General features: G+C 32.6%; 1 protein-coding gene across 1 annotated transcript; it reads left to right on the plus strand.

Annotated features, from left to right (window-relative positions):
- Window positions 1-16538: 16538 nt before the first annotated feature.
- On the plus strand, window positions 16539-16706 carry K441DRAFT_590304 (uncharacterized protein; the record flags this gene model as incomplete). The annotated part of the gene is made up of 1 exon (XM_067644794.1): window positions 16539-16706. A coding segment is annotated over one exon (168 nt), but the record flags the coding sequence as incomplete, so codon positions are not given.
- Window positions 16707-23493: the final 6787 nt, after the last annotated feature.

Here is a 23493-nt window from a genome sequence, read left to right on the forward strand (position 1 = left end):
TCTCCCAAGTAAGCCTTGTACCCTCTTGTTATGCGCAAATCCCCCCCGCAGCTCTTTCAAACTCCCAATCGCCGCCAACGTATGATTCAACAAATCATTATTCTTCTTATATTCCTCGACCAGTTCCTCCGTCGGCGGCTAGTCAGAACTAGTGCTTTAATCTATATTCAATATTGATTAGAGTTATTCAATATTCAATATTCAATACAAAAAGTGTTAATATTTAATATATTGAATATTGAAACACATATATGTATACACTAAGAATTTTTAATTTTATAGTTAAATAGGCCTATATTATACCTACTAATATATTAGGCTATATATATAGATATATAAAAGAGTGTATAGGTAGGAGTAGTAGAGGGATAAAGTATATCCTAAAGGGGGCAAGGGGAGGAGGGGGGAGGTATCCTCCCTAAGCGATAACCCCCCCTAAGTAACACCCCTTCTCTATATACGCACGCAATATATAGTACTATTAAGTCCCCGCGATATTCCTAATAGCCTTTATATATACCTCTACTAAGTATACCCCCTAAGTAGCTACCTTATTTTTTACTAAATTTTACTAGCTTAATTGACTTCTACTAAGTTCTACTAGATTAATTGAATTTTACTAAAGTCCGTTAAAGACTATATGCGTACCTATTAACCGCTAAGACCCCTAACTATTAATTATAAGATTCTTATATTATTCCTTTCTCTTCTTTATATAATATTTTATTCCTTATAAGAGCTATATTTCTAAATTTAGATAAAGAATATATTATTCCTTTAAATTTACCCTAAAGTCTCTTTATACCTATTGGTCACACAAAATAACTCACCAATAACGACTACTCGAGTAGGGTTATAGTGATGTTGGTTAATAAAGCTTATTAATTGGAATGAGGGAGGGCGAGGAACTTAAGGCTCCTCGCCACGCTAGTACCGCGGCGACACGTAATGGTAACTTGCCATTACGTGACGGCAGTTTGCCGTACGTGGCGGCAACTTGCCTTATTCCCAACACTAGTAACTCTTCTTTTATAGTTGCCATCTATATACAAATACTACTTAACTATCGTAACAAATATAAACCCTCCTCGCTTACTATTGCTATTATAGTATAAGTCTCGCTGTCCCAAAATTTGCCTCTTAGCACGCGGTGCTTTCTTGCTAAGGAGTCGTAGGTAGATATTATATTAGGGCCGTCAGGGCCGCTAAGGCGCTAGCTATAAGCGAGCTAATAGCGATTTTCTATCCTGGGGATAGAAAATCCTAATTGGCTAGTTTAAGTTAGGGTCTGCAGAATCTGACTAATTAGACAACTTTAACCACTGGTTGAAGTTCCTAGATATCTTAAGGCCTTATATAACTAAGATATTTTTAGGGACTCCCTTTTTACCTAACCTTTAACTTATATATATAGAGTATTTATATTAATAAACGTCTCTAGTGCCTTATTTAGGTTCGCCTTCGTTATCGCATCTACTAGGTTATTTTGGCCATTAATCTATTAAATCTTAAAGAGTTCTTAACGTTTATAGGATTAACAAAGTGCCATAATATTAATTATAAGGCGTTTCTCCTTTGTGGTACTAAGCTTAACTAAATACTTATAGAGGGAGTATGAGTTGGTACACACGATTGTAGGAATAATAGGAAGTTTGAGTCGATCTATAATTATCTTTAGGGTAGTTCCAATTATAATTACTATGTTAACTCCGCTAACCATTCTATATATCTTTAACGCCAGAACGCTTTAAGTAACGCGCTTACTCTTGGTTAAGCTCTAATAGATAAGGTTACCGTGGATTATAAAGTCGTTTTCTCTAGTAGATTTATTCGCGATAATAATCTTATATCCCAACTAGGAGCTAAAATCTTTATTATTTATAAACGATCTATTAATAAATATAAAGAGCTTAGCGGTAGGAAGACTAATAGGCATATAGAGTAGTCCCCGATTGAGATGGTTTATTTACTAGAAAAGACGTTTATTTAGGGCAAGAATATCATCCTTAGTTAATTCTTAGTATTAGGCGGCAACAGAGAGATTAAATAAAGCCTTAGGTTAATAGATAGAAGTAATATAAGCTCCGCGAGCGCGTTGCTCCACGTATCCTTACTTTAGGGAATTAACGTTAATAATATTAATCTTCTTACCTTAACCCTTCTAGCGTAAAGCAATAACATCCTTATTTAGGGAGAGGATGCATCTATTAAAAAGTAATGGTGTTATTAAATTAAGCTTTTCCTTTAGCTTTGCTATAAGATTTGCCTTTACTAACTTATCTTCTTTAAGGGCTAAGAATCGGTCGTCTTCCAAGATAATTGTATTATTAGTTTATATACTAACAATTCTAAATAGGGTTCCCGTAGTTGTGATAAGGAAGCATAGATCGAATATAGAAGTAGTTATTAAAAGTTTCTCTTTATAGTGCTTGCTATAGGTAGCCCACCAATGGGTTCCTACCTCTGCGATTCTATATAATAGCTTAAGCACAACCATAATCGTATCCTCGGGATATTAGTAGCGAATTTACTCTAGAAGGTATGCTAATATTAAGCGCTAAAGGTGTGTCTCTAATTGGGTATAGGCCTAAGTAATATCTTGCAAATAAACCGCCATTCTATTCTTTATTAAGGAGGGAGCTAGCGCAACAATAACTCGCTAACTAGCTCGTTAAATTATAGGAGATTGCGTAAGGATTACCTCCTTACCATTATTATTGTAGCCTTGGATAATAAGCCTTAATTTCTTAAATAGGGCGTTAGTAGCTTTACCCTTAATCTTATTAACTATTCTTAACTTAAAGATGCAAACTCCATTAAACTTAGTATGGTTATACTTCTTAAATTTAAAAACTCCTCTTATAATAAGACTATCGATCTCCTACTTATCAGATGCTTAAAAAGGAGCTCCTAGAGTTATAATACGACCTTCCTTTTAAAGCTATTTTGCGAGCTTAAAGTTAGCCTTCTTCTTAGTTATTATAAAGGCTATTAACAGCTTAATTCCGTTCTTAATAGCGGCAATAAATTGCTCTTTAAAATTAATAAGATGTTAGCAGTTTTATAATCCCTTTAGGCGACCTCTACCGCGTTATAGTTACGGCGTATCTACTATAATTATATTAGAATCGTTGTCGCCTTCTAGAGCACGTTAATTATAGCTCTCCTTTAAGGCATTTTCTATAGCATCCTATAAAGGCTTAGAACTGTTATCTTTATAGTAAAGTTTAATAACGGTTAAACGGAATTAAGTAGGTCTATAAGGCATCTAAATTGTATAAGTTTAACTATTAATTATAATAAGTTAATATAGGCCTAACTATCCTCCCTTTTTACGCTATACGCGTACCTTAGACTGGAGTGGCAGGTCGAGCGTAGTTAAGGTATTTAGGCCATTTCTTATTCCTAGTGCGTTGTTAACCTGGCGTGTAGTATAGAGACGTTATACCTCCTTTGTTGCCTTATAAATAGCCTTAGCTTATTATACAACGGAGGGAGATAGTAGAGAATTGTTAGTTATTTAAGGGTAGGCGCTAAAGACTAGTAACGTAGGTACGAGTCTATCTGGGCCAGCGGAATTATTAATGGCTTTAATAGCTATTTATAAGGTAAGTTTTTTGCTAGCGTCCTCTAGTTCCGAAGAAATAATCTTATATACGCGGCGTAATGGCGCGTAATATCGTTCTACTTTTTTAATACTATTGTGTGCCTTAATAGGGACTTCCTTAACCTTAATTGCCATTGCCTTTATTTATTATTAAAACTCTATAGATAAGAAGTTCTTTCCTATATTGTGGACGATTTAATCGGGGGGTTTTAGGTAGATATTAATCTAGTATAGTTAAAGGGTATCCTATGCGTTCCTAGCTAATATATCCTTTAAGAAACGTGCGGCTTAGAAGAAGGTTAAAAAGTTAATAACTTAGAGTACTGGCTTACCGCTAAGATATATAACATCAACGATAATGCAGAAGTTAAAGTTGTAGTTATCTTTAAGGGTGAACTTAAATCGGCTAGGGGACTTCTAGTTTATTTGGCAGTTATAGCAGTACTTTATAAGGTGCTTAATTGCCTTAACCTTAACTTTATGGCCTGCTTGCTAAAGAACCCTAAGTAATTAATAAACGGATAGGTGACTAAAATAATGGTATAGTTAACGTAACTCTAACTTAGTTAGGTGGCTCTAAGTAATACTCTTTTCTAGTTAATAAAGGAGCAACTAGGGGTGACCCTACTTGCGTATAACGGGTACCTAATTATCTCCCTAAATAAGTATATTTTTAAGGTTATTAAGCTTAACGCCTAATTTGTTTATATCTCTAATGCAAAATAGAAATGGGGTGTTCGTAGGGATAATATGGAAAGTGATATACCCTAAGGGGGTTTGGACCCTAATTATGCCAAGAAAGATCGTAGTACCCTTGCTAAAACGAATCGTGTGTTAGCCTGCCGTTAAATAGTTAATCTAGATAGAGCTATTAAGCTACTAAAGGGCTCGAACTTAAGGTTTTCCTACTATAGATACTCCTGCGGCTCTAGTATCTGGCATAATACTATAAAAGACGTTCGCCGAGTATCTGTCATCAAAGGAGAACGCGGAACTCTTCCTTAGCTTATTAAAGATATCTAACTTTGTAATAGAATAGAGCGTAGATTAGTTATTAAGAATAGTAACGGTTTGTATACCATTTACCTTACCATACTTAGTAAAGTATTGGTTAGGAGAGTAGTCCTCAATTTCCATATCTATAAGGAGCTATTCGGCCTTATTAACCTCACCCTTAAGATCTTCTACGCCTTTATATTAAACTAGGAAGCTTTAAAAGTAAGCCGCAGTAGCCTTACAATTTCTAACGTTTCTTATACTCTAGCGAAACTTATTATATACCTCCTTTCGCTTATTAAGAAAATGCCTAGTTAACTAGCAATTTAGTTTCTTATAAATATAGCACTTCTTCTGGCGATTACTTTAAAATGAACCTCTATAAGGACCTCTACCTTTACCTTATAGTTGTTAATTATACCCTCTACCGTATTACCCACTACGGCCACTATATATTCGATTAGTCCAATTATAATTATATTGGCCGGGCGGGTTAATTAAAGTAGGTTGGAGTTAGGCGTTAAATTATTATACTTCTTAAGAGCGTAGAGTGGTGCTAACGGAAGATCTTAATTAAGCATACACTCCTTTATAAGTATTTATAGGATTAAAAAGAGCAAGGTTATATTCTTTAACGCCTTGGTATACGCTAATGACTTAATTACGTAGGCTAAAATCCTCTTAATATGATTCGGATAAACCACGCTAAATTATCTAAAGTTAATTAAAGAGCTTTTAAAGATAATCAAGCCGAGGGACACCTGGGTTTATAGCAATAATCCTTAGGAAAGTAGTCTCTCTCTATTCTAACATATACTACTACTTATTCTCTTCTATTTCGAAGTGGCATCTTAATATATATATTATGCGGTTGAAATTATATCCTTTTCCTACCAAACGATTATAATAGAAGGTACTAGCTTGGCCCTTAAGTATAACGGAATAGGCGTTATAGTATTAATTAGACTCTATTCCTACCTTTTAGTAACAGTTATAGAAGATACGTAGTTTTAAATTAAGAATATTATATAATTCCCCGCTAAACTTCTTCTCCTAATCTAAGTAGAGCTTTGCAAGCTCTATAAGCAATTTTAAACTACCTCCAATTTAAGATTAAGGTAGAGGAGGTAGGAGTTATATTGCAGGCTATAGTGGGGACGTAGGTCTAGTTGGTGGAGTCTAAAGGTTGTTAAATTGCGAAGCAATAGGATCCTGTGCCTGCTCTTATTAGGGTATAGTATCTAACGTTAAGGTTACGGGTTAAATTGGATACAGAGGAGTTAAAGGTAGAGGTAAGTTCGTCTCTAGAGGTGTATTACTTAGGTTCTATTATAAGTTAAGCTTCCTTATAGTACGTAGTTAGTGCTTAATCTCTTATAGAGTCTATTCGTGCTCTTCTTTTACGTTAATAACCTGCTCCTAAATATTGTCTCTAATAGTACCCCCGTCCTTAGGGATAAATACTCTATTCTCCTAAAGGAAGTTACGGAAGTCCTATATAATATCCTTATTTATAAGGGTTTATATTTCCTTTATCCATCTAACAAAGTCCTTCTTTATACATTCCCATAGCGCGGTATCGTTATATTTACTGTCCTTATAATATGCCATACGGTATAATAAAAATCCATTTAAGTCTTGTTTATTAGCGTTTACAAGGTTAATTATAGCTTTATTCCATATCTTTGGGTTAATATCTTCCTTATACTTCTTTAGGTAGGTTAACGCCATAGTAGGTATAAAATTAACGGGGTATCGTACGTTAAAGGTAGGTAAGATTTTCGGTTTTATAGGATCTCGTAGGTTTGCTGTCAAGAGGTAGGCAATTTAAGATATTATTTGACGCGTTTTAGACGTCGTTTAACGCGTTTTGGACGTTAACTTAAGACCCTAGGTTTAGTAACACTTCTAACCTAAAGTACTTAACCAAATCTTCGTAAACGCGGTTGTTCTACGTAATAGACGCAACTTGGTATCTCTTAGTACTTAGTGACACTTCTATTACTAGTTTTCCGCAAGCCTAAGGTAGCATAGTATCGCTGAGATCCATTCCATATAAGCGCATATAGCACCCCTATACGAGACTATCTCTTCTATTTAAAAACCTAGCTACTCTATAATTAACTGTGTATTCAACCACTAATTAGTATTAGTTATATAGGGTAACTCACTAATAACGACTACTCGAGTAGGGTTATAGTAATATTGGTTAATAAAGCTTATTAATTGGAATGAGGGAGGGCGAGGAACTTAAGGCTCCTCGCCACGCTAGTACCGCGGCGACACGTAATGGCAACTTGCCATTACGTGACGGCAGTTTGCCGTACGTGGCGGCAACTTGCCTCATTCCTGACAATACCCTTATATATAGGACTCTATAGCTATTACCTCCCTTTTAACCCTTTGCCGTCGCCTTCTATTACTTCTCCGCCATTATTAATAGGGCATTACTAGCTATATAGCCTCTAAAGACACGTTACTAGATACTAGCTATTATAACTAACTACCCTACTATAACTAGTCTACCGTAAACAGCTAATCACTATAGATAGCTAGCTATCGCGCTATAGATAACTACTATACTATACCGCAAGCTATCGCGCTGTAGCTAACTACTATACTATAAGCATATGGTGCATAGTAAAGGTGCCGTAGGTATACCGCAAACGTACTGTAAACGCACTGTAGACGTATATAATTACTATAATATACTATATTACCGCAGACGTACCGTAAGCTATCGCGCTATAGACAACTACTATATTATAGGCGTACTCTAAATATACTAATAAGAATAGCTATAGTAAGGGGGAAAGAGGTCGGCCTATATTACTCCACCAGGTTAAATATAATGTGGATAGGTAAATTATTATTATTTATTGCTTAACGTCCGATTTAGATCCCTATTAGGCCTACGCGGACTACTTCTTATATATATAGAGAGAAAACTCTATTTAAGAAAATCCCATAATCCCTCTCCCCGCTTTTTAGAACTTGCCTATTTAGCGCCTATAAGTTACCTATAGTGCTTTACTACCTTACTTTTTAACCTTTTTAGAAACTACTGCTACTGTAATAAGCCTACGGACGCGCTAGTATCTTAGACTTTACTCTACTACTATAGAGTTATTAGGGGGCGCCTATTACTCGCCCCTTTACCTTTTATTACTATTTTTTTTAATATCTAGAACTAGTTTAATATATTTTAGCTAATAAGCCACTAGGTAGCTGCCTTAAGGCCTTTTTATATTAAAAGTAGTATATTATAGTTTTCTATACTAGCCGTTAAAAGTATTACTTTTTAGCCAGTATGTAAGGGATATAATAATATTATATATTTTAGTATCTATCTTAGCCAGCTATATTTATACCTTGGGCTACTTACTAGGATACCTACCCAAGGATATATATAATTAGTGCAACCGTAATCGATCTATGGATTTTAATCCCTATAAAACCGCTCCTTTTAATTATAATTAATTGAATTAAATATTTTAGTTATGTACTAATTTCCTAATTAGGTAAGTAGGTGTAAATATAGGTATATAGTAATTAAAAGGGACTTCTAGATAAAATATACTATAACGCGTTAGCACGTATATATTAACTTTTTCTAATAAATCCCGCGCTGACTTTTTTTAAATATAAAACCGCAGGCTCGGTGCTTTTTAGAAGATTGGTGCGCAACTTTCTTAACATTAAAGCTTTATTGCTATATTTTATTCCTACGCGTTCTTCCCGCAAGTGATTATATTAATTACACAATTGTAACTATAATTAAAAGACAGATTCTAATTGCGATTAGTTATATTATATATTAATTATAACTTATATAACTAATAGAATAGTTATATACATCCCTATACCCACCTAGTAAGGCTAATCTTTTAGTCCTATTATTCCTATCCTTAAAAGTATTACTATTATATTTTCTACCTTTATTAGGCCTTCTTAAAGCCCTTAGGTATTCACCCCCTATAGTATTAACTATATTATAGCCTAGCTTCCTTTTGCCTAAATTAACCTCTATACCTTCGCCTTCTATATATCTCTTTAGCGCTAGTTTAACTAGTATTATATTATAGTGGATGGTTTCTTAATATTCTTTTATACTCTACTTTAGCTCCTTTCTCTCCCTTACTATTATCTTTACTAGCCTTTTATACGTCTCCCTTCCTCCTCTATATAGGCCTAGGCCCTAATACCGCATTATTTTTCTTCTACTTTCTTTACCTATTTTTCTAGTATATCTTCCCTACTTTAGGGTTATTGGGTTTTTCTCCTATAGGATACCCTAGGGTCTCTCTATAGTTTATTTAGGCGTGTTTTAATATACTTTATAATATTAGAGTTATATTTCTTTTCTACTCTTTATACTGCCGCGGCTTTATATATAGTTATAAGGGGGGAATATTGGCTTCCTTTTTAAGTAGTATTATAGCCATTTGCCTATACCCGCCTATTATACTCTAAAGTCAGGCTATTTAGACCTTTTAAAGTAATTTAAGGAGTAATTTAGGGGGGCCTTTTTTAGTCTCTCTAATAGCCTAAATACTAGATTTATACGTCAAAGTTGGCTAGATAATTACTATATATAATAGGCGCGACCTCTAAAAGCATAGACCCTATATAGAGTTAGTAATCCTAAATATAGCAATATACTATACTTAGCCTTTATAGGCCGTTAATATTATATATACGCTCTATAAAAGCTTACTATTATAATAAGGGCACGAAAAGGCTTTAGGAAGATTTAAAGGAATAATATAAATTCTATCTAAATCTAAGCGTATATAGCTCTTATAAAGAACAAGACATTATATAAAAAAGAGAGAGGAATAATAAGAGAATCTTATAATTAAATAGTTAGGGGTCTTAGTGGTTAATACATATATATATACGCACGTGGTCTTAAACAGACTTTAGTAGAATTTAATTAATCTAGTAGAACTTAGCAGAAGTCGATTAAGCTAGCAGAATTCGGTAGAATTTGCTTAAAGCGTTGGAATTTATCTGTTAAGTGTTTTGCTAAGATATTCCTACTATAACTAGGCTAGTCCCGTTATAACTATCTACCTATACTCCTAATACTCTTAGGCCTTAAATAGGTTAACCCCTAAAGCCTTAAATATAGATTATATACTAAAGATCTATAGATTAGTTACGTTTTTTTATAAAATAAATTAACTAGTATTTCTCTAGTAAGAATTAGACTCTATATCTTGCCTATTTTATATAGGTATTATAGGTTTTCTTACGTGTTCTATAATTCTTTACGGCTGTTAGCCTATATATAATTAAGTTTATATTATTAACAAAACTTATCCCTTAGGTCGCCCCTTTCTTAAAGGTATTAAGTAAGTTTCTTATAAAGAAAAGAAAGAGCATAGGCAAAAGGGGTAATCCTTATAGTATTTCTATTATAACTATAATAGAGGGGCTTTAGTATCCGCTAAAGACTAGTAATATTTATTTTTAGCTTATAAATCCTTAAATAAATTATATAATCTATTTTAGGAAGCTCTTTACCTTAAGGATATATAGGAGGCGCTTATAGGGTATATTATTATAGGCACCGCTAATATCTAGGCTAAGTATTAACACTATAAAGTCCCTTTACATAGCTTATACAGTTTTAATAGTAGTAGCGAGTAGTATAAGTACTAATGGCATTAAGCGGTTCTTTCTTGCCCCTATTTAGCTTTATAGTAATAAAACGTATTCCTTTACTATATCTACTATATAGTCCATTACAACCCTTTCTAAGATCTTACTATAATGGGCAAATATAAGAAAAAGTAGAACTAGAAACAGGGATACCATAGGGATCGCCTATATCCCCTATCTTATTTCTACTATATATACGCAATATCTGCAACATACAAACAGAAGGAGCCTATTCTCTTAGCTATATGGACGATTTTGCAATTACGGTTACCTCAAATTCAGCTAAATCTAATTGTAAAAAGCTAGAGAAAATAGCGCTAGAGCTAATGTCTAAGGCTAAAGAAGCTGCTATTAGTTTCGACGTTAGCAAAATAGAGCTTATACACTTCCATAGTAAACGTACTACTATAGAAGAAGGGTTAAAGCTAGGAGACGTAGAAATATCCCCTAAACCCCTAGTTGGGTAGCTAGGGGTATTCCTAAACTCTAAGCTTACTTTTAAACAATATATAGAAATACAAATCTCTAAAGCAAAGACAGCCTTCTATTTAATTAGAAGACTAGGTAATACACAAAGAGGTCTATCTCTATAAGCCCTACAACAGCTCTATATAGCATGCGTTACTACTATAGCAGACTACAAAGTACAATGCTGGTGGAAAAGTAAATCTAGAGACTACCTACTAGATAGGTACCAATCTCTACAAAATAAGGCCCTAAAACTAGTTCTAGGAGCGTTTAGAGGATCTCCTAGCCAAGCTNTAGAGATNNAAGCCTNTATTCCTCCNCCTAGAATTAGATTTAAAAAGCTTTGCAATAACTACGCATTAAGAATCCTAAAATNTAAGGAAAACCACGTAATTAAGAAGGTCTATATAGAAGAGATCAACAAAGATAGGGACGAATTAGCAGCTAATTCTAGCTCTAGCTCTAGCCCTAAAAACTATACTATAAAGTAACTCTTACAGCCAAATACATAGCTACTATCTCTAGCCTCTAGAGTTTAGCAGCTAATTTAAAACTGGAAAATAGAGAGAACTTCTCTAAATTGGCAAAAACCGTGGTCTTCTCCTATTTCTGCATCCTTTTCTATCTTAAAAGGTAGTAAGGAAGAAGCTGCACAAGAACACCTAAAACTAGTAGAAAATTTATAAGAATCCCTAGAGTAGGACCTAGTAGATATATACTACACAGATGGCTCTAAAGACAATAAATTAAATATAGCTGCTATATGTAAAATAGGGGAGAGAAATAGGATTAAATATGCAATAAACTGGAATCTAGGACCTTATATGGAAATTATAAACGCAGAGATCTATGCAGTCTATAGGGCCCTAGAACACCTAAAATAATAAAGACTAAAAGAGAAACAAGTCTATATCTTTATAGTTAGCTAAGCGGCTATTAAGAGATTATAGCTTAATTCTCTTACAGGGGGGCAAGAACTAGTCTTTAAAATTACGTAAAGCTGCTCCTATCTAGCTAGTAAGGGGATCTCTATTAACTTTTACTGGGTTCCTAGCCATCTAGGAATCTATGGGAATAAAATAGCAGATAAACTAGCTAAAAGGGACCTTTTTAAAAGAAAACTACAATCTTCTTATACCTTCCTAGCCTATATAGGGAGAGCAGCAAGAGAAAAGATACTAGAATAGTGGAAAAATAACTGGCAACAGAATAAGAATAAAGGAAAACACTATACTAGGATCTGTAAAGGAAGCTATTCCTTNTCTCTTAAAGCCCCTAAGGATAAATATCCTAAAAGGCTATTTTAAATCCTTCTCTAAAGTAATAGGGGGGGAAGACGAAGATNGTAGATGCTTTAAGGAATATAGAGCACTACAAACCCCTAAGTACCTACTACTAGACTGTAACCTATATAGAGAAGAAAGAAGAGAAATGCAAAAGAAACTAGGCTCTTCCCTCTCTCTAAAAAAGCTATTTTGTACACAAAAAGGAAAAGAGGCGCTTTTTCTATTTCTAAGTAGGATAGGGATAGCTACTAGAAAGTGGCTAATAACAGCAGGATCTATAAAAGGAGGTAACTCCTACTAAGCTCCTAGTAAAGAGATATTAGTAAGTAAAAGGATAGAAATAAATCACAAAAGAATAGGGATAGGCGTTAGGATTTCTTAATTTTCTTACAGTTTTCTACCGCTTTTTCATTCCCTAGTAGTTGCTTGTAACTTAGTATTTTATTAAGGAACTATAAACTCCTAGTTTAGGGGCTTATAAACTACTAGGACATAGTTACTAGTACATATTAAGCTGCCCTAAGGGATTTATATATATAGGACTATAGCGCTATAGCCTAGAGGCTGCATACGCAGTATTATACGTAGTATAATACAACGGATTTAAAAAAAAAAATTTTTACTAAGGGTGTTTTCTAAAGCAATAGGGCGGTAGCTTCCTAGGATTAAGTAGTTTGCTTTACCTTCTTTTTATTAAACTACTATTATTACAAATCTTCTAAGTTGCGGGTGGTAGCCTATTATAAAGTATACTTTAGCTATATCTATAAGCTAGGGTACTATAAGCGGTTTATAGAACTTTAAGGCCTTATTTAAAATCTTATTCGGTCCTAGTGCTATATTATTTAAAAGGCAACTAATAGTTATAGCTATTTCTTCTATTATTATATTGCTATTAACTTATAGCAGGTTACTAATATTTTACCCATAATGTTACTAAGGTCTACTAAAGCCGGTTAGGGGAAGAACCTTTTTATAAGTATCTTTACCTTCTTATTATTATTATTAGTGGCCTATAATTCCCCTGTTTTTTATAGGGGTAATAAATATAAGTCTTCTACTAGGCGTCCTACCTTATTCTTTACCTATTTTACTATAATCTAATGGCCCTTATTATAGGGAAGGCTTAAGTTAGAAGTATATTTATTTATAAACTACTTCTAGTTATTCCTTACTTTTTTTCTTAGGGTATTCTTTAACTAGTTTCTTATATCTTTATATTATCTCTTATCTTTAGAGTTATAGCTATTTATATATTTCCTTTTTACTTATTATTAGCTAGCTATAAAAACTACGTATTATATAGACTATATATATTCCGTATAGGGGCCTAGTTTTAAAATTAGGTAGTACTCTTCTAGCCTATTTTTAATTACTACCTAAATTCTTTCTAGTCTTTAGTTAATTTTTATAGGGGTAGCTAGTGTAACGGGACTAGCCTAGTTATAGTAGGAATGTCTTAGTAAAACACTTAATAGATAAATTCTAACGCTTTAACCAAATTCTGCTAAATTCTGCTAGCTTAATCGACTTCTGCCGAATTCTATTAGCTTAATTAACTTCTGCTAAGTTCTACTAGATTAAGCAAATCCTACCAAAGCCTATTAAAGACTGCGTGCGTATATACGCATGCATTAACTACTAAGACCCCTAACTATTTAATTATATAATTCTCTCGTTATCCCTTTTACTTCTTTACGCAACGTCTTATTTTTAGCAAAAGCTATATACCTTTAAATTTAGATAGAATTTATATTATTCCTTTAAATCTTTCTTAAAGTCTCTTCGCGCCCTAATATTACGTTGCGTTAAAATAACTACTATTAAAATGACAAATAAACTTAAACCTCTTACGTTAACTATAAGCATTATAGCCCTAATTAGGGAACAGTTAACTATAATATAATAGTCCTTTATAGATTCTCTGGCCTAATAGCGAGCAATATTAGAAGCCTAGTATTAGTAATTAATAGGAGCAATTTATAAAGAACTCTATAACCTTAAAGCAATTATATTAGCGACCCTAATAGCAACACCTATAAATAAAATTAAAATAACTGTATATAAACCTAACCCGTTAAATATAAACCCTAAACTAGTAACGGTAGCTTAACCTATACCTATAAGCTCGGACCCCTAAAACTCGGCCGCCCCCTAAACTCGGCCACTTAAGCGAATCGAACCCTACCACTTTTAAAGCTATCTATACTTAATTAAATCAACTTAACCCCTAACCCCTACGTGTAATTTAATATATTGGCCTCGGCCTTTCTACCTAGCGCATTTTTAGGCTTTAATTTTAACTCCTTTGTTGTTATTTTAGCCTCTTTCTCCTCTACCTCCTCTATACCTTATTTAACCAATTCTATATTTCTAAATTCTATATTTAGACCTTTAAGGTCTTTAAGCTGCGATTGCGAGCTATATATTTAAGCGTCCTTATATATAGTCTCTACAGTAAGTTGCTTAAGTTAGTGACTTCCTTTTTAGAAAAGTAACTAAGTCTTTTAACTAAGTATATATTTGTTGCAAAGGCTATAAACTACTCAATATATATTAAAAGGCTTTTTTAGGATGTCTATAGTATTAAACTAATTACGGTTAGCTTATTTAAAGCTTAAAGCCTTTATTAAAGCCTTATTTTTAACCTATAAAGACTTAAAGCCTATACGTAGATTCTATAGATAAATACTAAAGGTATACTACCTAAATTTAACTATTTTTGCTAAAAGACCTTCCTTTTAGGCTTTATAGTTATACTTAGTAAAGCAGCACCCTTTAATTTAAGTTATATTATTAAGAAATATAAGCTCTATAATTTAGTCCTAATATTTTAATTTTATAGAGAAGAAATACAATAGGTTTGGGGGTTACTATATTAAATAAAGCAGTAGAAAAATAAGTTATATATTATATTATATATATTTTAATAAAAACTTAATTATATAGTGGCCTATATAGCTATTAAAAATAATAATTAGGCTTTATTACTAAAAAACCCGGTTTTATATAAGAAAATATTAGTAAATTAGTTAAATATAATAATATTTATTCTTTTAACTATCTTTAAATATTATATATACCTAATAGAGTGTTTTTCCTTAGTAGAATTATATTAATTAAAAGTGTTTTCCTTTAAAATTTATAAGAAGTTTAATTAAGTAATTAAGGGTAGATATTATCCCTATAATAAACACCTATTTATAATTATTTAGTAACTATATAAAGGCTTTCTCTTTAAAGGTATCTTTAGTAGTAATTTAGTTTATATATACACTTAATATAACTTTAAATTCATTTATATATTAGGCATTTTCTACTTATATATTAACCTTCCTTTATACTTTTTTTTATAAAGGTTACATCATTTTTAAATTTACTTTAGTTATGCCCTATTAACTTACATACTTTCCATTAACTAGGGGAAAAAAATTTATATAAATTTTTTATTTAAAATACCTAATTACCTATATTTTACTTAGGGGCTTTATATTGCTATTTTAATTAAATATTTAGATTACTATTCTTTTATAATTATATATATAAGGGAATAAATATTTATAAATTATATTTAAGTACCCAATTAATAAGCAAGGCCACTTATATAGAAGTTAATTCCTATTTATATTAGTGTATAAATTGCCCTAGTAGCATACTACTTAATTAATTGCTTAAAACTAACAAAGGGACACCGTGTGCAAGCATAGCTTTTCGCGCATACTTAAACACCAGATTTAAAATCTATAATAGCTATTTATAAGTTCTACTTATTTTGGTCTATGTTAATTAATTCGTTATAGAGAAAATAAGTTAACAAATTGGTGGTTTAATTTTGGTTAAGTGGCCGACTTCTAGAGGTGGCCAAGTTTTAGGGGTCTGAGCTTAATAAACCCAATACTAACTATAAAATCTAAAAAAACTCCCTAACTCTCTAATATTTAATAGAAATTAAAATAACCTATATCCCTTTATAACTAATACCCTACTAAAGTTAGTAAGATTAGCTATAAAATATCTTATTTAAGTAAAGACGTTATATAAACTATAGACTTATTCTTCTATAATAGCATCTTCGTTAATTTTAAAATTATTATCTCTCTATTAGAATAAATATATAATAATTATAACGGAACCTTATAGTAGGTACGGAGGACGGCCCAGAAAGAGATTTCTCCTTCCTATTTGGGAAAAGTGCGGTTTTGGTGCCAAGACCCCACCAAAATTTGCCAAATTTTTAACTTCGAGCTTTATAAAAGCAACTCTACACCAACCTTTTAATAGAATCTACTCACTTAATCGCTTATAATATCCTTTATATACCTCCTACTGTTTTCCCTACTATTTTTAAGCCCAAAATGCCTTACTACGGCCTTGCAACGAGGGCGCAGGCCGTAGTAATAAAGGCTTTAGGTACACCCCTAAAACTAATTACTTAAGTTACTAAGATTAGCGGTAGGCATATTGGTAACCTAGTAAAAAAGGTAGTAGAGAATGGTTAGAATGCAAATTGGGTTCTCCTTAATAACCACCTTAAGGATAAGCCCCGCGCAGGGCGTACTAAAAAGATTACCCCTAATATTAAGCAGAGAGTTATAAACGCCGTTATATACGATCGTTACGGGCGTAAAAAAAGTAGTAAAAAAATAGCTCGCGAAATAGGTATCTCTGCGGCGTCCGTTTAAATTATACTTAAAAAGCACGGCTTCCGTAAAATAAAGCTAATAAGGAAGCCTAGATTAACTACAGCTATAAAAAATAAACGATATAGTCGCCTCCCCTTTGCTCCTCCGTCCGTCGTCGTAAGGGCGCCGCCGGTTGTATACCCCCTAAAGACACGTCACCACGACGCTAGCCACCACAACCAACGATTCTACTACAACCAGTCTGCTATAGAGCAGACGACCTCCTCTACAACCAGTCTGCTGCAGGGTAGACGACCTCCTTTATAACCAGTCTGCCGCAGGGCAGACGACCCCCACTATAACTAGTCTGCTACAGGGCAGACGACCTCCTCTACAACAAGTCTGCCGCAGGGCAGACGACCTCCTCTATAACCAGTCTGCTGCAGAGCAGACGACCTCTACTGCAACCGGTCCACGGCTGTCGCGCTATAGGCAATCAAACTATAGAGGACCGCAGGCGTACCGCAGGCGCACCGCAGGCGTACCGCAGGCGCACCGCAGGCGTACCGTAGACGATGCACTGCTAGGGTAGCTGTAGGGGATAGGGGAAGGGGGCCGGCCCGTGTTACCATTAGCACGTTAAATATAAGGTGTATAGGGGAATTGGTATTTATACCCCATATAAGACAACCTTGTAAAAAATTTTCCTACTACGGTGGGTTTTATGTAGTAAGGTTCGCCCTTATAAAATACCTGTTTCCTAAAATATAAAACTAGGATTAATAGCCTACTTATAGGGAGAGTAGCTATTAATTACTAATTCCCTACCTACTCTTAAGCAAGGAGAAGAATAGGTTACATTACTAAAAAAAGTCGTATAGGAATAACTGGTAGTTGTCTCTAAGCTGGTAAACTATATAGAGCCCTTTGTTTTTATATGCAAATGTTACTAAATCTATCTTTTAGAGCGCTTTTTCTACTCTAGAAACGGCAGAATACGGCAGAAATAGATAAAAGAGCTAGGATTTCCTTTTGATTTTCTTGGTACGAACTAAACTATAGTAAGCAAAACACCAGGACAAAACTCCCCTAGCATTTAAAACGGGCCAGAGTGCCTACTTAGTTACTAGTATATGTTAAGCTGCCTAGAAAGGATTTATGTATATAGGACTATAGCGCCATAGCCTAGAGGCTGCATGCGTAGTATTGTACGTAGTATAATATAACGGACTTAAAAAGAAAAAAAAAAAAAACAAACGATATAGATTTGCACTGGCTTATCGTCATTGGACGTTAGAAGATTAGAAGGCTGTGATTTAGTTAGATAAGACGAGTATTATTTTAGGCCACCGTCGAGGGGGCTATTGAGTATGGCGACAATCGAATAAGGCCTGCGTACGCAGCTGCGTACGAGAGCGGTAGAAGGGGTACTCCGAGTTTATGTTTTGGGGTTACTTTACATATAACTTTAAAGGCCCTTACTATATTTGGAAGCCCCAAATAAAGAAGAAATTTAACGAATTAAAATCTATTATTAAGATCTAGAATTAAGCTCTAGAGCTAAAGGCATATAAGGCCTGGAAGAAGAATTAAGCCGCTAAAAGGAGCCTATATAAACTACGTTATAAGAGGCAAATGGGTGGCGCTTCTACTAAATAGAAGTTTATGGCGTTATACGGAGCTTTAACTTAATTAGATGGAGGTAGAATTAACTAGTAGCAATATCTAATGAATATTTTAATACTAAAACTTCTTCTATTTGCCTAGAGTCTTACATACTTAAATCCTAATACGATTGTATAGGAAGATATAGCTACTACTTATATTGCAAAGATTCACTAAACCTACTTTAACGCTTGCGAGATTTAACGTCTTCTTTAGCTAGGTAATTCGCCTAATCTAAATATAATTAAGCCCTATTAGGGCTACCTAAAACGGATTACTATAAAAAGAGGCCCGCTTACCTCCCGCGCAGCTATAGAGAAGGCTTGGCTTAGAGCTTAGCAAGATCTTAAGCAGTAGCAAATTTAGCAGTGGATTAAGAGGATCCCTTACTATATTAAGAAGATTATAGAACTTAAAGAAGGCAACGATTATAGAGAGGGAGCAGATAAAAAGTAGTAAAGCTAGAAGCAGCTCCGTACGGAAGCCAATCGCAAACTCTCTATAATTATTGAGGTGCTTAAAACGGGCTACAAGATATTACGTAATTACTGTAGTCTGCCTAATGCCTATTTATAATTCTTCCTACCTACGCAGAGCCGTAAGGAAATTGAGGAGATTACTAAGGAAGAGTGGCAAAAATTAGCTGATTTGGTTGTTCCAAATCGACGTTAAAACACTTAAGGCTCTGGCTTAATTGTAGATTAACAGCTCTATAACCAGAGACTCCAAAGAAACAATCGCAATCAGGTAATCGAACGGGTAGAGAGCCAGGTAGAGAGCCAGATAGAGAGCTAAGAACAACAGAGGCAACTAAGGCCTCGAAAACCTCGAAAGCCTATAGAATATAAGGTGCGGTGGAACGAGGTCAATTAGGTAAATGCTAGACACTAAAACACCACGTTTTAGAAGCTATATAGACAATATACTAGTATTAAAAGCTTTAATCAAGCTAATTAAGTTAATTTTAGTGAGGTCTTGGCGCTTAAAACCGCACTTTTCCTAAATAGGAAGGAGAAATATCTTTCTGGGCCGTCCTCCGTACTATGGTAGGCTTATTATTAGACTAGGTATATAGGTAATGTAAATAAAAGTCAACAACGTAACAATAATGGAGTAGTTGTTTAATAGATTAACTTTAATTATATTCTAAGAATTACAATAAGGAGGGAACTATCTAGGTAGGGACCATAGTCCTTTAAATATACAACCGTACTCCTAAGAAATCCTCCTTATACATAAGGTACGTATACTCTATCTACTCTATTATAGATTACCTAGATCCCCTTAGATTATATAAATTACATTATATAACCTTAGTTACTATTCCTCGTCATATAGCTCTATTAGTTCCATTCTAGACTATACCTAAATTAACTAACTAGCTTCTTTTAACTCTTCCCCAAGTAGTTATAATATTATACTTAAAGCGTCCATAACACCATCTCCTCCCTTTTTATCTTTATCCTTAAAGATTTAAAACATCTCTAAGTCGTTTATTAAAGGTATAATATCCATCTAATTAATTTAGTTAATATTATTGCTTCTTATACCTAAAGTCTCTTCCTTTTCCTTAACTGTCCGTCATACTCGCACTATTACTGCAATATTATCTCTTAGTAAGATCATGCTATCTCCGTATTCTTATTATTCAAAAAAGGGGTTAGTTTATATTACGTTAGTAAACCTATCTTTATAATAACTATCCTCTTATTTAAAGTGCACTAAAGCAAATATTTGTTTATCCTATAACGTTCGCTCTATCTCTAATACTAAATATACGTGTCCTATTACTCTAAATAGTTGTCTAGTTCCCTAATTAATCTATCTTAAGGTTTTATATTTAATCTACTGCTACGCAGCTAGATAATAAATTATCTATTACTCTTGCTAAACTCCGTCATTCTTATAATACTAAATAAGAGGCTGCCGATACTTAGCAACGGGCCCTTAAGTCTTATTTTACGGCGTCCGCTCAGCTAATCCATCTTAAAAAGGTTTATAAAAAGGTCCGTTTTAAGAAGTAAAAGCTTATAAAATAAGGTTTATAGGAACTTAGTAATAAAAGAACTAATTCTCTCCTAGCTAAGAAGGAAATAGATTTAAGTAGTTCGGCAACTGCTCTTCTTAGGTCCCCCTTAGGTGACTTATTCTTTAGTGATTCTTCTTTATTAATACTGCCTGACCTAATCTCTCCTAATACTCCTATACCTTTCTTATAGCGTTCTTTAAATTTTTTAGTAGCTCCTAGGTAGTCTTGCTATAGCCTATCTACTTAACCTTATACTATATTTTGTCGTTAATGTCCTTATAACTAACAATCTTTAAAACTTACTATTTATCTTCTTCTTATCCTCTATATATATCTGCCTTATAAACTAGTAGTTTAATATTTCTATATACTGGTTTTAGCATTACAATATACTATATAGGGTAGATCTTTATTTTAGCTAGTAAGTTTAACTTAAATATAACCGGTAAAATTCTTTATATAATCTTAAAAGGTCCTAATCTAACGTAGTCTAACTTCTTACTTAGTTATTAACTCTTAAAATTTTTATATAGTAGCTACACTTTATCTCCCTCCTTAAGATCTAGTCCCTTAGATCTCTTAGCGTTATAGTACTTTTTTATTCTTTCTTATACTTTTTTTGCTAATTCCATAAGGTTTATATAAAGATTTATTAATATCTTTATTCTTTCTTTAGCTGTGCTACTTATTTTCTTCGCTTATTGTAGTAATAACAATATTCTTAGCTTATATCCATAATTCGCCTTAAATAGTAATATGCCTATTCCTTCTTATAGTGTTATATTATATATAAACTATACTATTAGTAATAATAATATCTAATTATTCTGTGCGTGGTTAATATAGTGTCTTAGATACTATTCTAGTATCTAGTTTAACCGCTCTATTTAACCGTCTATCTATAAATAATATGTGGTAAAAGTTGCTACTCTAACTTCTTATTCCGCTAAGAATACCTCCTAAAATATTATTATAAATCTTAGATCCCTATCTAATATAATCTTACTTAGTACTTTATATTTTATAAACACTTCTTTAATATAAACTCTAGTGACTTCTTCTACTAATATTTCTTCTATATATGCTATAAAGTATCCCCACTTTATAAGCTTGTCTACTATTACTAAGATTATATTATAATCTTATCCGGTAATAAGGTCCCTTAACCTTAGTAATTTAATAATAAAGTCCTATAATATAACTTCCTATAATCTTTCTAGCATCTTAACAGGTTATAGCCCTCTATATAGCTTATGCCTTATTAGTTTATTCCTCTAGCAATTTAAATATTCCTTTATAACTTTTTACGCTAAGCCCTAAATTCCGTTAATAATATACTCCTCTTAGAGTCTTAATACTAAGCCCATGGCTCTATTATATCTTTAAGTTATTCCTTTATAAAACTCTTTTATAAAGTGCTTTACTATACTTCTTAGGATATACTTTACTTTATAATTTTCATATATATCCGTCTATAGATCTTCTAATTATACTTTTAGAATTCTTTATACCTAAAAGCTTTTTAGTAATTCGTAAACTCTATTTAATTCTTTCTAAGTTATTATAATTTTTAGATAATTGTACCTAATCAATCTATCTATATCTTTTTGCAGTAAAGCCCCTAACGGCTTTTTATCATTTTACAGTTTAGCTTTTTAACTTAGAGCATCTACTTATATATTATCTATACCCTTAGTATATTAAATCTTAAAATAATATTCTATAAGTATCTCTACCTATCTAACTTATCTTTAGTTAAGTTCCTTTATTATTAGAAACTCTATTAGGTTCTTATAATCTATCTTAACTATAAATAGTTTTTTTATACCTTATAAGAATACTCTTTATTTTTTTTAATACTGTAACTATACCTAATAACTCCTTATTATAGATATTATAGTTTAACTCTAATAGCGTTATCTTCTAACTATAGTATACTACTAGGTGCCATCTATTTTAATATTTCTATATAAAGTACGCCCCTAATATATAGTCTAATACATTAGTTTCTATAACCGTCTCTAGTCCTAGTTAATAGATTTTAAAAACTAGCTCCTAGGTAAATAATTCCTTAACTTTTTTTAAATAGCTTTTATTATTCCTCTCCCTATACTTATAGTTCTTCTTTCTTTATTAATTACGTAAATAGTTTAATATCTTTTAACTATTACGCTATAAACCTCCTATAGTAATTATAGAACCCTAGGAATAATCTTAACTATATAACGTTCTCTAGTTTTTACCAATTTACTATAGCCTTAATCTTTTATAAATTTATACTAAGTTAGCCTAGTTTAATAATAAATCTAATAAAATTAGTCTTCCTAGTAAAGAACTCGTATTTCTTAATTATTACTAGCATCTATTCTTCTTATAGTCTCTTTAAAACCCATTTAACGTATTCCTTATATTCTTCCTTAGTTATTAAGTAGATAATAATATCGTTAAGGTATACTATAATAAATTTATCTAGGTGTTTTCCTAATATATTATTAATACGCTTTTAGAATATTACTAGTACGTTTATAAGCCTAAATTATATAACTAATAGTTTATATAGTCCTTCTTTTAACCTAAAGGCTGCCTTCTATTCGTCGCCTTCCTTAATTCGGATCTAGTAGTACGCCTATCTTAGATCTATCTTCGTAAAGATTTATATATTACCTATCCTATCTTAGATCTCGCTAATTAAAGGTAAAAATACCTATCCTTTCTAGTAATACTATTTAACTGTCTATAGTTAATACACTGTCTTAGTTTGCCATTCTTTTTTAGTATAAATAGTACTGAATAACCTGCTAATAATTGCGATGGTTTAATATATCCCTTTTATAAGTTTTCTTAGATAAACTCTTTTAATGCTTTATCTTTTTCCTTAGTAAGTTTATAAATTAGAAAGAACCTTAAACTTATTCCTAGTTCTAAATCTATTTTATAGTTATATACTGTATATTTTAATAGCTTTTTACTTTCCGGTAACTATAGTTTCTTACTATACTTATAGTATCTTTTTAGTACGTAGCTTAACCCTTTTTCTATTTCTTCGTAGGTTGCTCCTACTTAGTACTATACTAACTTGGCTTATTATCGCATCTTACGGCATTAAGTATCCCTAATATTGACTTAACCTATAACCTAATTAATCTTTAGATT

Source organism: Cenococcum geophilum, assembly GCF_001692895.1.
Source record: "Cenococcum geophilum 1.58 unplaced genomic scaffold K441scaffold_72, whole genome shotgun sequence".
NCBI lineage: Eukaryota > Fungi > Ascomycota > Dothideomycetes > Gloniales > Gloniaceae > Cenococcum > Cenococcum geophilum.